Source organism: Myiozetetes cayanensis, unplaced genomic scaffold (genome assembly GCF_022539395.1).
Source record: "Myiozetetes cayanensis isolate MyiCay16 unplaced genomic scaffold, myiCay2020 scf411, whole genome shotgun sequence".
In the NCBI taxonomy this organism is placed as follows: Eukaryota; Metazoa; Chordata; class Aves; order Passeriformes; family Tyrannidae; genus Myiozetetes; species Myiozetetes cayanensis.
In genome coordinates this window covers 25935-42170 of record NW_026087645.1, presented here as the reverse complement: position 1 = coordinate 42170, position 16236 = coordinate 25935, and the positions used below count along the sequence as shown (strand labels likewise).

Here is a 16236-nt window from a genome sequence, read left to right as displayed (position 1 = left end):
TCCCCCACTCACCTGGGGGTCTCTGAGCACTCCTGTACCATCCCACTCACCTGGGGGTCAGTAGCTCCAGCCCCCCACTCACCTGTGTGGTCCCTGAGCCCCCCTGTGCCCCCCACTCACCTGGGGGTCTCTGAGCCCTCCCTGTGCCCCCCACTCACCTGGGGTCTCTGTGCCTCCCCCACTCACCTGGGGCTGCAGTCCCCCATTCACCTGGGGCCCATGTCCCCCATTCACCTGGGGGTCTCTGTGTCCCCCATTCACCTGGGGGGTCCAGTGTCCCCCATTCACCTGGGGTCTCTGTGCCCCCCACTCACCTGGGGGTCTCTGCACACCCCCACTCACCTGGGCGGTCTCGAGCCCCCCTGTGCCCCCCACTCACCCTGGGGTCTCTGTGCCCCCCACTCACCCGGGGGTCTCTGTGCCCTCCACTCACCTGGGGAGTCTCTAGTCTCCCTGTGCCCCCCACTCACCTGGGGGATCTCTGAGCCCCCTTGTGCCCCCCCACTCACCTGGGGGTCTCTGTACACCCCCATCTCACATGGGGGTCTCTGAGCCCCCTGTGCCCCCCACTCACCTGGGGGTCTCTGTGACCCCCACTCACCTGGGGAGTCTCTGAGCCCCCTGTGCCCCCCACTCACCTGGGGGTCTCTGAGCCCCCCTGCCCCCCCACTCACCTGGGGGTCTCTGTGCCCCCCACTCACCTGGGAGGTCTCTGTGCCCCCCCAATCACCTGGGCAGTCTCTGAGCACCCCCCACTCACCTGGGGGGTCTCTGAGTACTCCTGTACCACCCCACTCACCTGGGGGTCGTGAGCCCAGCCCCTCCACTCACCTGGGGGTCTCTGAGCCCTCCTGTGCCCCCCCCACTCACATGGGGGTCTCTGTGCCTCCCACTCACCTGGGGGGTCTCTGTACACCCCCACTCACCTGGGGGGTCTCTGAGCACCCCCCCGTGCCCCCCCCACTCACCTGGGGTCCCTGTGCCCCCCACTCACCTGGGGTCTCTGAGCCCCCTGTGCCCCCCACTCACCTGGGGGTCGTAGCCCAGCCCCCCGTGCTGGTGCCGCTGATGCCCAGGTGGGCCACGGTGGTGGCCAGGTTGGAGGTGCTGCTGCCCCGCTCAGGGGGAACGGCCTCCGGGGTCCAGGGGGTGGGCAGGGGACGGGAAGTGCAGCGTGGTCAGGTCGGGCAGGGACTCCCCGTGTTGAGGGCCGAGGGCATGAGGGGCACTGTTGGCAGGTTGGTCCGGGGACGGAACACGCTGGGGGTGGGAACGGTGATGACACCCTGGCACCCCCACCCAGGGTCACCCTCCACAGTGTCACCATCCCCAGTGCCCCTTCCCACTCTAGACCCTTCCCAGTGCCCCTCACCATCCAGCCCTCTCCCAGTGCCCCTCCCAGTGTCCCCTCCCCATTCCAGTCCCTCCCCAGTGTCCCCCCCACTCCAGCCCCTCCCCAGTGCCCCCTTCCTGTTCCAGCCCCTTCTCAGTGCCCCCTCCGTTCCAAACCCTCCCAGTGCCCCTCCCCACTCCAGTCCCTCCCCACTCCAGCCCCCTCCCCAGTGCCCCCTCCCATCCAGCCCCTCCCCAGTGCCCCCTCCCACTCCAGCCCCTCCCCAGTGCCCCTTCCCACTCCAGCCCCTCCCAGTGCCCCCTCCCCATCCAGCCCCTCCCCATTCCAGCCCCTCCCCAGTGCCCCCTCCTCGTTCCAGCCCCTCCCCAGTGCCCCCTCCCCACTCCAGCCCCTCCCATTCCAGCCCCCTCCCAGTGCCCCCTCCCCACTCCAGCCCCTCCCCAGTGCCCTCCCCTGTTCCCAGCCACTCCCAGTGCCCCCTCCCCATCCATCCCCCCACTCCAGCCCCCTCCCAGTGCCCCCTCCTCGTTCCAGTCCCTCCCCAGTGCCCTCCCCATTCCAGCCCCTCCCAGTGCCCCCCCCTGTTCCAACCCTTCTCAGTGCCCCTCCCCACTCCACCCCCTCCCACTCCATCCCCCCATTCCAGCCCTCTCCCCAGTGCCCTCCCCATCATCCCCCCCACTCACTGGATTCCCGGGACCTCGCAGGATCGGGCCGTGCCGAGGAGGACGAGAGCTGTGGGGTCAGAGGGCACAGGGATCAGCCCAGGGGGCCTTGGGGACATTGGGGGACACCCCACCCCCACGGGGACACCCCCACGGGGACACCCCCACGGCCCCACCACCCTCCACACACCTCTCTTGGTGTCCCAGGGCTTCAGCGAGTGCTTGTTGTCATCGAAGTTCTCTTCGATGGGAGGCACTTGGAAAAGAAACACTGGGAAAAAGGGGAGGGGAGGTCAGTGGTGAGGGGGTCACATCTCCAGCCCCCCCAGCCCACGGGGGGACACAGCTGTCACCTGGGACCTCTGTGGGCTCACCTTGTTGTCCGAGTCCCCGTCCAGGAAACCTGTGGGGAGTGGGTGGGTCAGGGGGCACAGAGAGGGGGAGGAGGGGTTGTGGACCCCCAGAGACCCCAGGAGGTTGGGGGTGAGGGGGGTCTCACCCGTGCGTCTGCCGGGCGGGGGGCGGCCTGGGAGGGGCCCAGGTAGGAGTCCTGGGGAGGGGGGTTCATCACGCTCGTGTGCAGGGCCGAGTCGGAGTTCGTCCTAAAAACCACGGGGATCACGGCGTGGAGCCGGGACCCCCACCCCATTTACAGGCCCCTCACCCCATTTACAGCCTCTTACCCCATTCACAGCTCCCTTACCCCATTTACAGTCCCCCCACCCCATTTACAGGCCCTCACCCCATTTACAGCTCCCTTTACCCTATTTTCAGCCCCCTACCCCATTTACAGCCCCCCACCCCATTTACAGCCCCCTACCCCATTTACAACCCCCTTACCCCATTTACAGCCCCTCCACCCCATTTACAGCTCCCTTACCCCATTTACAGTCCCCCCACTCCCATTTACAGTCCCCTCACTCCATTTACAGTCCCCCACTCCATTTACAGCCCCCTACCCCATTTACAGCCCCTTACCCCATTCACAGCCCCTCACCCCATTTACAGCTCCCTTACCCCATTTACAGCCCCTCCCATTTACAGCCCCCACCCCATTTACAGGCCCCTCACCCCATTTACAGTCCCCCCACTCTATTTACAGCCCCCTCACCCCATTTACAGCGCCCTTACCCCATTTACAGCACTCCTACCCCATTTACAGCCCCTCACCCCATTTACAGCCCCCCCATCCCATTTACAGCCCCCTTTCCCCATTTACAGCCCTCACCCTATTTACAGCTCCCCTCACCCCATTTACAGCCCCCTCCACCCCATTTACAGCCCCTCACCCCATTTACAGCCCCCCATCCTACTCACAGCCCCCCACAGGGGTCCAGCCCCATCTCCCTCCCAGAGTCCTCACCCCCAGGCCTGGGGGCACAACAAGACCCCCCCTCTGCCCCCCAAATTGTGTTCCCAATTAGTTATCCCGAGGCAGGGAAGGGCTGGGAAGAAGCCACAGGGACAAGGGGGACCCCTCCCCTCATGGGGGGCCCTGTCAGGGTCCCCAGGGCCACCTGCACCTCCCCCAGGGGTCCCAACCCCGTGCCCACCCCAGGGATCCCGTCTGGAAAACAGGGAAGAGGGAAAAAAATGGGATCAAACCTGTTGAGAGCCGAGGGCAGCCGGAATAAATGTCCTTTTTCCATCGGGAAGTTGCTCCAAGGCATGGTCCTTTTTTTTTTTGGGGAGGGAGAAACTGGGATTAGGATGGGGGGGAGGGGGCCAGGACACCCCTTGGGGATCCGTGATTCCCATTCCCTGCCCTGGGAATGCCCTGGTGAGGGCTGGGAGCTGCGGGAAGAGGGGACTGGGCTGGGAGGGACAGGGACAACACCACTCCAGGGACTCCAGGGATGCATCTCCAGCTTGGATTTGTCCCCCATCCCTGTCCCCACGGCAGGATCCCCACTCCCACCTGGAATTCCTCCTCCAATTCCCACCCCCACACACAGTTTGTGGGACAATCCCAGGATCCCAGAGGCAGGACCCCCCACCCCACTCGTGGCACCGCAGCACTTCCCACATCCCAGCCCTGCGGATTCCCCCGGGAACACCGGGGTCTCTCCCGCTTCCAGAGCCTCAGGAAGAGCCCCCGGGGCTGCAGGGAATGGCAGGGAACGGCAGGGAATGGCAGGGAATGGCAGGAATTACCTCCTCCAGCTGGGCTCGGGCGGAGGGGACAGGTAGGTGGGTCCGTACGGGGAGCTGTCGATGTGGGGGCGCGTCAAGGGCCACGCTGACAGCGGGGGGATCCCAAATCCCACGGGATGGGGAAGGGGACCAGGATGAAGGAGCAGGAGCAGGGAATGGGGGCAGGATGAAGAGTAGGGAATGGGGGCAGGATGAAGAGCAGGGGATGGGACTGGGATGAAGAGCAGGGAATGGGACTGGGATGAAGGAGCAGGAATGGGACTGGGATGAAGGAGCAGGAATGGGACTGGGATGAAGAGCAGAGAATGGGACTGGGATGAAGGAGCAGGGAATGGGAGCAGGATGAAGAGCAGGGAATGGGACTGGGATGAAGAGCAGGGAATGGGACTGGGATGAAGAGCAGGGAATGGGACTGGGATGAAGAGCAGGGAAGGGGAGTGGGATGAAGAGCAGAGAATGGGACTGGGATGAAGGAACAGGGAATGGGACTGGGATGAAGGAACAGGGAATGGGACTGGGATGAAGAGCAGGGAATGGGACTGGGATGAAGAGCAGGGAATGGGACTGGGATGAAGGAACAGGGAATGGGAGCAGGATGAAGAGCAGGGAATGGGAGCAGGATGAAGAGCAGGGAATGGGACTGGGATGAAGAGCAGGGAATGGGAGCAGGATGAAGAGCAGGAATGGGACTGGGATGAAGAGCAGGGAATGGGACTGGGATGAAGAGTACGGAAGGGGACTGGGATGAAGGAACAGGGAATGGGAGCAGGATGAAGAGCAGGGAATGGGAGCAGGATGAAGAGCAGGGAATGGGACTGGGATGAAGGAGCAGGGAATGGGACTGGGATGAAGAGCAGGGAGTGGGACTGGGATGAAGAGCAGGAAATGGGACTGGGATGAAGGAGCAGGAAATGGGACTGGGATGAAGAGCAGGAATGGGACTGGGATGAAGAGCAGGAATGGGACTGGGATGAAGGAGCAGGGAACGGGACTGGGATGAAGAGCAGGGAATGGGACTGGGATGAAGAGCGGGGAATGGGAGCGGGATGAAGAGCAGGGAATGGGACTGGGATGAAGAGCAGGGAATGGGACTGGGATGAAGGAACAGGGAATGGGACTGGGATGAAGAGCAGGGAATGGGACTGGGATGAAGAGCAGGGAATGGGACTGGAATGAAGAGCAGGAAATGGGACTGGGATGAAGAACAGGGAATGGGACTGGGATGAAGAGCAGGGAATGGGACTGGGATGAAGGAACAGGGAATGGGACTGGGATGAAGGAACAGGGAATGGGACTGGGATGAAGGAGCAGGGAATGGGACTGGGATGAAGAGCAGGGAATGGGACTGGGATGAAGAGCAGGAAATGGGAGCGGGATAAAGGAGCAGGAGCAGGGAATGGGACTGGGATGAAGAGCAGGAGCAACAGGAGCAGGAATAAGCAGTATAAAGGAATAGGAGCAGGAAATGGGAGCAGGATAAAGGAATAGGAGCAGGGAATGGGAGCAGGATGGAGGATCAGGAACAGGGAAAGGTCAGGCTGGAGGATCAGGAGCAGGGAATAGGATCGGGATGAAGGAGCAGGAGCATGGGAATGAGGAGCAGGATGGAGGAGCAGGAGCAGGGAATGGGAGCAGGATGGAGGAGCAGGAGCAGGATGGAGGATCAGGAGCAGGGAATGGAAGCAGTTTGGAGGATCAGGAGCAGGTTGGAGGATGAGGAGCAGGGAATGGGAGCAGTTTGGAGGATCAGGAGCAGGGAATGGGAGCAGTTTGGAGGATCAGGAGCAGGGAATGGGAGCAGGATGGAGGATCAGGAGCAGGGAAAGGCCAGGATGAAGGATCAGGAGCAGGCTGGAGGATCAGGATGGAGGATCAGGAGCAGGCTGGAGGATCAGGAGCAGGGAATGGGAGCAGGATGGAGGAGCAGGAGCAGGGAATGGGAGCAGGATGGAGGAGCAGGAGCAGGCTGGAGGATCAGGAGCAGGGAATGGGAGCAGGATGGAGGATCAGGAGCAGGCTGGAGGATCAGGAGCAGGGAATGGGAGCAGGCTGGAGGATCAGGAGCAGGGAATGGGAGCAGGATGGAGGATCAGGAGGAGGGAATGGGAGCAGATGGAGGATCAGGAGCAGTTTGGAGGATCAGGAGCAGGGAATGGGAGCAGTTTGGAGGATCAGGAGCAGGCTGGAGGATCAGGAGCAGGGAATGGGAGCAGGATGGAGGATCAGGAGCAGGATGGAGGATGAGGAGCAGGGAATGGGAGCAGATGGAGGATCAGGAGCAGTTTGGAGGATCAGGAGCAGGGAATGGGAGCAGGATGGAGGATCAGGAGCAGGGAATGGGAGCAGGATGGAGGATCAGGAGCAGGGAATGGGAGCATGATGGAGGATCAGGAGCAGGGAATGGGAGCAGGATGGAGGATCAGGAGCAGGGAATGGGAGCAGGTTGGAGGATCAGGAGCAGGCTGGAGGATCAGGAGCAGGGAATGGGAGCAGGATGGAGGATCAGGAGCAGGGAATGGGAGCAGGATGGAGGATCAGGAGCAGGGAATGGGAGCAGGATGGAGGATCAGGAGCAGGCTGGAGGATGAGGAGCAGGGAATGGGAGCAGATGGAGGATCAGGAGCAGGGAATGGGAGCAGTTTGGAGGATCAGGAGCAGGGAATGGGAGCAGATGGAGGATCAGGAGCAGGGAATGGGAGCAGGATGAAGGATCAGGAGCAGGCTGGAGGATCAGGAGCAGGGAATGGGAGCAGTTTGGAGGATCAGGAGCAGTTTGGAGGATGAGGAGCAGGGAATGGGAGCAGTTTGGAGGATATCTGGCGGACGTAGCGCCGCAGGGGGGACACCATCCGGCGGGGGTCCCGCTGCACCCGCTCCACCAGCCCGTGGTGCCGCGTGCTCCGAGTGGAGTCCAGAGGGGACGGGCCCTGCGGGGACAGGGACAGTGAGACCCCAGGAATGGGGACAGGGAGACCCCTGGGATAGGGACAGTGAGACCCCCGGGAATGGGGACGGGGAGACCCCTGGGATAGGGACACACCTGGGAATAGGGACAGTGAGACCCCTTGGGATAGGGACAGGGAGACCCCTGGGAATGGGGACAGGGAGACCCCTGGGATAGGGACACACCTGGGAATAGGGACAGTGAGACCCCCTGGAATGGGGACAGGGAGACCCCTGGGAATAGGGACACACCTGAGGACAGGGACAGGGAGACCCCCAGGAATGGGGACAGGGAGACCCCTGGAATAGGGACAGGGAGACCCCCAGGAACAGGGACAGTGAGACCCCCAGGAACAGGGAGACCCCTGGGAATAGGGACAGGGAGACCCCCAGGAACAGGGAGACCCCTGGGAATAGGGACAGTGAGACCCCTGGGAATGGGGACAAGGACAGTGAGACCCCTGGGAATGGGGACAGGGAGACCCCCGGGAATAGGGACAGGGACAGTGAGACCCCCGGGAATGAGGACACACCCAGGAATGTGGACAGGGACAGGGAGACCCTGGGAATGGGGACAGGGAGACCCCCGGGAATAGGGACAGTGAGACCCCCGGGAATGGGGACACCCCCAGGGAATGTGGACAGGGACAGGGAGACCCCTGGGAATGGGGACAGGGAGACCCCCAAGAATAGGGACAGGGAGACCCCTGGGAATGGGGACAGGGAGACCCCTGGGATAAGGACACATCTGGGAATAGGGACAGGGAGACCCCCGGGAATAGGAACAGGGAGACCCCTGGGATAAGGACACACCTGGGAATAGGGACAGGGAGACCCCTGGGAATGGGGACAGGGAGACCCCTGGGATAGGGACAGAGAGACACCTGGGATAGGGACAGGGAGACCCCCGGGAATAGGGACAGGGAGACCCCTGGGATAGGGACAGGGAGACCCCTGGGATAGGGACACACCTGGGAATAGGGACAGGGAGACCCCCGGAACAGGGACAGGGAGACCCCTGGGAACGGGGACAGGGACAGGAGACCCCTGGGAATGGGGACAGGGAGACCCCTGGGAATAGGGACAGTGAGACCCCTGGGAACGTGGACAGGGAGACCCCCTGGAATAGGGACAGGGAGACACCTGGGAATGGGGACAGGGAGACACCTGGGATAGGGACAGGGAGACCCCTGGGATAGGGAAAGGGAGACCCCCAGGAACAGGGACAGGGAGACCCCTGGGAACGTGGACAGGGAGACCCCCAGGAATGGGGACAGGGAGACCCCCTGGAATGGGGACAGGGAGACCCCTGGGACAGGGCTCAGGAAAGGGGGAGACAGGTGAGAACACTGGGGAATGGAGGTCAGGAGAAGGAACAGATGATCCCACTGGGAAGGGGGCTGAGGAAAGGCCAATGATCCCACTGGGAATGGGGCTGAGGAAAGGGCAGTGATCCCACTGGAAAGGGGGCTGAGGAAAGGCCAGTGATCCCACTGGGAAGGGGACTCAGGACCAGTCCCCGCTCAGCCCCAGAGCTGGGAGGAGGCTCAGGGACCATCCCCTGTCCCCCCTGCAGCTCCAACCCCCCTGGTGTGGGTGCAGCCCCCCAGAGCCCCCTGGGTGGGGATGCAGCCCCCCAGAGCCCCCCTGGGTGGGGGTGCAGCCCCCCAGACCCCCCTGGGTGCAGCAGCCGGTGCAGCCCCCCAGAGCCCCCTGGGTGGGGGTGCAGCCCCCCAGAGCCCCCCTGGTGTGGGTGCAGCCCCCTAGACCCCCCTGGTTGGGGTGCAGCCCCCAGAGCCCCTGGATGGGGATGCAGCCCCAGAGCCCCCTGGGTGGGGATGCAGCCCCCCAGAGCCCCTGGGTGTGGGTGCAGCCCCAGAGCCCCTGGGTGTGGGTGCAGCCCCCAGAGCCCCCTGGGTGTGGGTGCAGCCCCCTAGACCCCCCTGGTGTGGGTGCAGCCCCCCAGAGCCCCCTGGGTGGGGGTGCAGCCCCCCAGAGCCCCCCATCTCACCGGGAAGTCGGGCAGGCCGGAGCCGATCTGGTTGACGTTGGGCAGGGAGCCGCTGTAGAACGGACCCCGCCCGTGGGCCAAGCGCAGCTTCTGGGCCTGCAGCTGGGGGGGCAGGGGACAGGGGGACATGGGGGGACATGGGGGGACATGGGAGGACATGGGGGGACATGGAAAGGATGGGAGGAACATGGAGGAACATGGGGGATATGGTGGGGAAGGGAGGACATGGGTGACATGTGGGAGGAATGGGAGAGACATGGGAGGGATGGGGGGACATGGGAGGGATTGGGGGACATGGGAGGGGACATGGTGGGGATGGAGGGGACATGGGAGGGCATGATGGAGGGGACATGGGAGGGACATGGGAGGATGGGGGACATGGAGGATGGGGATGAGGATGGGGGACATGGGAGGGATGGGGGACATGGGAGGGATGGGGGGACATGGGAGGGATGGGGAGGACATGGGGAGGGATGGGAGGGGACATGGGGGATGGGGGGACACGTGGGGAGGATGAGGGACATGAGGGACATGGGAGGACATGGGGGGACATGGGAGGAATGGAGGGACATGGGAGGGACATGGGGGATGGGAGGGACATGTGGGGACACATAGGGACACATGGGAGGATGAGAGGACATGAGGACATGGGAGGATGGGGAGGACATGGGGAGCGATGGAGGGACATGGGGAGATGGAGGGGACATGGGAGGGATGGAGGACATGGGAGGGATGGAGGGACATGGGAGGGATGGAGGGACATGGGAGGGATGGGGGACATGGGAGGGGACATGGGAGGGATGGGAGGGACATGGAAGGGATGGGGGGACATGGGAGAGATGGAGGGACATGGCAGGAATGGGGAGGACATGGGAGGGATGGGGAGGACAGGAGGGATGGAGGGGACATGAGGGACACAGAGGGACATTGGGGACACACAGGGACACATGAGAAGGATGAGAAGGAGGACATGTGAAGATAGGGGACACAGGGGCAATATCAGAGGGTTGAGGAGAGCTGGGGGTCAGAGCCCCCAAATCCCTCCCACCTCCCCACTGCAGCCCTTCCCCCAGCATCCCCCTGAGAGTGATGATCCCAGTCGGGGGGGGAGGGTGGTCCGACCCCTCCCCGCTCCAGAGACCCCCATCCCGCATCCAGGGATGCTCCAGAGTGGGAAGGAGGAGGATCAGGAGCCCAGAGGGGAAGGATGAGGGTCTGCCCATCCCAAATCCCAAATCCCACATCCCATTCCCAAATCCCTGGAGTGGGATCCGGGCTCTGGGGATCCCCAGGGATTTGCCAGCAGGATTTTCCAGTGGGCTCTGTGGATCCCCAGGGATTTGCCAGCAGGATTTTCCAGTGGGCTCTGTGGATCCCCAGGGATTTGCCAGCAGGATTTTCCAGTGGGCTCTGTGGATCCCCAGGGATTTGCCAGCAGGATTTTCCAGCGGGATTTTTCCAGCGGGCACCTCGTCCAAGCCAAGGCCAGCCCGGGGCTCAAGGCTGGGGAAGCAGGTGACGGCACAGCCGGAGATAAACGGGATCCCAGGGAAAATCCCGGCCAGGGGGTCTCGTCCCCACCCAGGGAAGGGGCAAGGAGGGATTCCCTGATCCCAAAGCACGAGGAGAGGGCGTTTCCCTCTTCCCAATCCACAGGGAAGGAGGGTTTCCCTGATCCCAATCCACAGGGAAGGAGGGTTTCCCTGATCCCAATCCACAGGGAATGAGAGTTTTCCTGTTCCAATCCACAGGGAAGAGGGGTTTCCCTGTTCCCAATCCACAGGGAATGAGAGTTTTCCTGTTCCCAATCCACAGGGAATGAGAGTTTTCCTGTTCCCAATCCACAGGGAAGGAGGGTTTCCCTGATCCCAATCCACAGGGAAGGAGCATTTCCCTGATCCCAATCCATAGGGAAGGAGGGTTTCCCTGATCCCAATCCATAGAGAAGGAGAATTTCCCTAATCCCAATCCATAGGAAAGGAGTGTTTCCCCCATCCCAATCCACAGGGAAGGAAGGATTCCCTGGGATTCAAGAAAAGCCAAATTCCCCAGCTTCAAACCCCGGGAATCGAGATCCAGAGGGGGAAAAAAAACCCAGGAAAACAACCCCAAAAAAAGCAGGAGCTTCAGGGATTGGTGCCTGGGGGTTATGGGATCGGGATTGGGATCCTGCTCCGAGCCAGGATCCCACAGGGAGCCCAGGATCTGGGAATAGATCCCAAAGGAACCAGGGCAGGGATCAGGGGAGGGATTCCCTGGGGAATGGTCCTGGGAAGGGATGGGGGGCTGAATTCCTGGAGAAGCCATTCCAGGAGGGATCAGGGCAGGGATTCCCTGGGGAATGGTCCTGGGAAGGGATGGGGGGCTGAATTCCTGGAGGAGCCATTCCAGGAGGGATCAGGGCAGGGATTCCCTGGGGAATGGTCCTGGGAAGGGATTGGGGGGCTGAATTCCTAGAGGAGCCATTCCAGGAGGGATCAGGGCAGGGATTCCCTGGGAATGGTCCTGGGAAGGGATGGGGGCTGAATTCCCAGAGGAGCCATTCCAGGAGGGATCAGGGAGGGATTCCTGGGAATGGTCCCAGGAAGGATGGGGCTGAATTCCTGGAGGAGCCATTCCAGGAGGGATCAGGGGAGGGATTCCCTGGGGAATGGTCCCGGGAAGGGATGGGGGGCTGAATTCCCGGAGGAGCCATTCCAGGAGGGATCAGGGCAGGGATTCCCTGGGGAATGGTCCTGGGAAGGGATGGGGGGCTGAATTCCTGGAGGAGCCATTCCAGGAGGGATCAGGGCAGGGATTCCCTGGGGAATGGTCCTGGGAAGGGATGGGGGGCTGAATTCCCAGAGGAGCCATTCCAGGAGGGATCAGGACAGGCTGCACATTAACCAGCTGTTTGCTCTGCAAACACAGCCCCAGCCATTCCCAAAATCCCGGCCCATGGAAGCGCGGGGGAGGCTCCAGCCCCTTCCCAAACTCTCCTGGGATGCTCCAGCCCAATCCCAAACTCTCCTGGGATGACTCCAGCCCCTTCCCAAATTCTCCTGGGATGCTCCAGCCCCTTCCCAAACTCTCCTGGGATGTTCCAGCCCCTTCCCAAACTCTCCAGGGATGCTCCAGCCCCTTCCCAAACTCTGCTGGGATGTTCCAGCCATTTCCCAAACTCTCCTGGGATGCTCCAGCCCATTCCCAAACTCTCCTGGGATGTTCCAGCCCCTTCCCAAATTCTCCTGGGATGCTCCAGCCCCTTCCCAAACTCTCCATGGATGTTCCAGCCCATTCCCAAACTCTCCTGGGATGTTCCAGCCCAATCCCAAACTCTCCTGGGATGCTCCAGCCCCTTCCCAAACTCTCCATGGATGTTCCAGCCCATTCCCAAACTCTCCAGGGATGCTCAGCCCTTCCCAAACTCTCCTGGATGTTCCAGCCCTTCCCAAATTCTCCTGGGATGTTCCAGCCCCTTCCCAAACTCTCCAGGGATGTTCCAGCCCCTTCCCAAATTCTCCTGGGATATTCCAGCCCCTTCCCAAACTCTCCATGGATGCTCCAGCCCCTTCCCAAACTCTCCTGGGATGCTCCAGCCCCTTCCCAAACTCTCCTGGGATCCGCAGGAGACTCCAGCCCATTCCCAAACTCTCCTGGGATGCTCCAGCCCCTTCCCAAACTCTCCTGGGATGTTCCAGCCCATTCCCAAACTCTCCATGGATGTTCCAGCCCCTTCCCAAACTCTCCTGGGATGCTCCAACCCCTTCCCAAACTCTCCTGGGATGCTCCAGCCCCTTCCCAAACTCTCCTGGGATGCTCCAGCCCAATCCCAAACTCTCCTGGGATGCTCCAGCCCATTCCCAAACTCTCCAGGGATGCTCTAGCCTATCCCCAAACTTTCCAGGGATGCTCCAGCCCCTTCCCAAACTCTCCTGGGATGTTCCAGCCTTCCCAAACTCTCCTGGGATATTCCAGCCCCTTCCCAAACTCTCCATGGAATCCGCAGTGGAGCTCCAGCCCCTTCCCAAACTCTCCAGGGATGCTCCAGCCCCTTCCCAAACTCTGCTGGGAGGCTCCAGCCCCTTCCCAAACTCTCCATGGGATGCTCCAGCCCATTCCCAAACTCTCCTGGGATGTTCCAGCCCCTTCCCAAACTCTCCAGGGATGTCCCTGTGTCACCCCATCAGTGACATCCCGGATCCCCTCAGAGCTGGGGCTCTCCCACCCCAAAATTCCTGGATTTTAAAGCTCTGCTGGCTGTCTCCATGAGTTTTCTCTTCTGGAAGGGCCTGTCCCTGTCTCCCTGGATCCCACACTGCCCCCTCTCCCTTCTCCAGCCCAAAGCTCTGCCGGGAATGACCCTTCAAACCCCCCCCAGAACCTTCCCATCCCCCTGGACCCTTCAAACCCCCCCAAAACCTTCCCATCCCCTCTGGACCCTTCAAACCCTTCCCAAAAACCTTCCCATCCTCCCTGGACCCTTCAAACCCTTCCCAAAAACCTTCCCATCCCCTCTGGACCCTTCAAACCCTTCCCAAAAACCTTCCCATCCTCCCTGGACCCTTCAACCCCCCAAAAAAACCTTCCCATCCCCTCTGGACCCTCTAACCCCCAGAACCTTCCCATCCCCTGGACCCTTCAAACCCCCTAAACCTTCCCATCCTCCTGAACCCTTCAAACCCTCCCCAAACCCTTCCCATCCCCTGGACCCTTCAAACCCCCCAAAAACCTTCCCATCCCACTGGACTCCTTCAACCACCCCAAAAAGCTTCCCATCCCCTGGACCCTTCAAACCCTTCCCAAAAGCTTCCATCTCCCTGGACCCTTCAAACCCTTCCCAAAACCTTCCCATCCTTCCTGGACCCTTCAACCCCCAAAACCTTTCCCCATCCCTGGACCCTTCAAACCCCAAAATGTTCCATCACCTCAGACCCCTTTAACCCCAAAACTTCCCCTACCCCTGGACCCTCTAACCCTTCCCAAAAACCTTCCATCCCTCCTCTAACCCCCAAAACCTTCCCCCTCAGACCCCTTTAAACACCCCAAACTCTTCACAGTCCCCTGATCCCTCCAACTTCCCATCCTCCTCAAGCCCTCAGAGCCCCCGGGTCCCTCTAATCCCCCTAAAACCTTCTCATCCCCCTGGACCTCACCCTCAAAAACCTTCCCATCCCTCCCGGACCACTTAAACCCCCCAAAACCTTCCCATCCTCTCTCGGACATTCTAAACCCCAAAAACCTTCCCATCCCCTGGACCCTCAACCACCCCAAAAACCTTCCCATCCCCCTGGACCCTTCAAACTCCCCAAAACCTTCCCATCCCCTGGACCCTTCAAACTCCCCAAAAGCTTCCCATCCTCCAGACCCCTTTAAACCTCCAAACTCTTTGCAGTCCCCTGGTCCCCTCCAACTTCCCCTCCTCCCCAAGCCCCTCAGAGCCCCGCCCGGGTCCCTCTAATCCCCAAGACCTTCTCATCCCCTGGACCCTCACACCCCCAAAGCCTTCCCATCCCCCTGGACCCCTCACCCCCAAGCCTTCCCATCCCTCCCGGACCCTCAAACTCCCCAGATTCTCCCCTCACTGCCCTAGTCCCCCACCCCTCATGACCCCTCAGTCCAGGACCCCCTCCAACCCCTCTGGCTCCCCAACCCTCATCCCCATCACCACCTCCCCCGGGTCTATCACGACCCTCCTCAGGTCCCCTCACGACCCCCTCAGTCCCCTCCACCCCTGCGTCATCCTCAGGGCTTCCCCCAACCCTGGGGCCCATCACGACCTTCCTCGTCCCCTCACGACCCTCAGTCCCTCTACCCTCGCCATCCCCTCAGGGCTTCTCTAGCCCTGGGGCCCATCACGACCCCCTCAGTCCCTCATGACCCCTCAGGTCTCTCCCGCCTCAGGGCCCATCGACCCCCTCCAGTCCCCTCACGACCCCTCAGTCCCCCTCTACGACTCCTCATTCCTCCCCTTGCCATCCCCTCAGGGGTCCGCCTCCTGTCCCCTCCACGACCCCTCAGTGTCCCCCCATCGCCATCCCTCAGTCCCCATCACGACCCCCTCAGTCCCCTCACGACCCTCCTCAGGTCCCCTACGACCCCCTCAGTCCCCTCACCGCGCTATCCCTCAGGGCTCACCCCCAACTCCGGAGCCCCTCACGACCCTCCCCGTCCCCTCAGGGCTTCCTCCTGTCCCCTCATGACCCTCATTCCTCCCACCCTCGCCATCCCCTCAGGGTTCCCCTCAGGTCCCCTCAGTCCCCTCAGTGCCCCTACCCCACGCTCAGTCCCTCTCGACCCCTCATTCCCTCCACCTGCCATCCCCTCAGGGCTCCCCGGGTCCCCTACGACCCCTCAGTGTCCCCCATAGCCATCCCCTCAGGGCTTCCCCAGGTCCCCTACGACCCCTCAGTCCCTCTCACGACCCTCATTCCCCACTCCTCGCCATCCCTCAGGGCTCCCCTCCCGTCCTCACGACCCCTCAGTGTCCCTCATCGCCATCCCTCAGGGTTCCCCCAGGTCCCCTACGACCCCTCAGTGTCCCCCATCGCCATCCCTCAGGGCTCACCCCGGGTCCCTCACGACCCTCAGTGTCCCCATCGCCATCCTCAGGGCTTCCCCATCCCGTCCCCTCACGACCCCTCAGTGTCCCCCCATCGCCATCCCCTCAGGGCTCACCCCGGGTCCCCTCACGACCCCTCAGTGTCCCCCCATCGCCATCCCCTCAGGGCTTCCCCATCCGTCCCCTCACGACCCTCCTCGTCCCTTCACAACCCCTCAGTCCCCCTACCCCACGCCATCCCCTCACGACCCCTCAGTCCCCCTACCCCACGCCATCCCCTCAGGGTTCCCCCCCGCCCGCTCCCCGCTCTCCCCGCGGCGCATCCGGCGGGGCGGCCTCCAGCGCTGACCCGTGTGGAGCAGATCTCCATCATGACCTCCTCGAAGGCCGCCGTCTCCTCCGCCTGCCGCTGCTTCTGCAGCGCGATCTTCTCGCTGAACTTGCGGGGGTTCGAAGCCCCCGCGCCCGCCGAGGGCCCCGCGCCGGGCCCGGGCCCGGCCCCCGCGCCCGCCGCCGCCATCTTCGCCTGCTCCGCCGCTCCTCCAGCGCCGCCCGGGGGGGTGATGGC

At 62.4% G+C, this 16236-nt stretch overlaps 1 protein-coding gene across 1 annotated transcript; it reads right to left on the bottom strand.

Annotated features, from left to right (window-relative positions):
* Positions 1 to 1029: 1029 nt before the first annotated feature.
* LOC126647980 (CREB-regulated transcription coactivator 2-like) lies at positions 1030 to 16188 on the bottom strand (the record flags this gene model as incomplete). The annotated part of the gene is given in 14 exon segments (XM_050330598.1): positions 1030 to 1161; positions 1163 to 1196; positions 1199 to 1260; positions 2041 to 2065; positions 2068 to 2089; positions 2208 to 2290; positions 2390 to 2422; positions 2519 to 2542; positions 2545 to 2621; positions 3625 to 3693; positions 4174 to 4235; positions 6990 to 7100; positions 9128 to 9229; positions 16018 to 16188. Coding segments are annotated over 14 exon segments (1007 nt in total), but the record flags the coding sequence as incomplete, so codon positions are not given.
* Between the last annotated feature and the right edge of the window lie 48 nt (positions 16189 to 16236).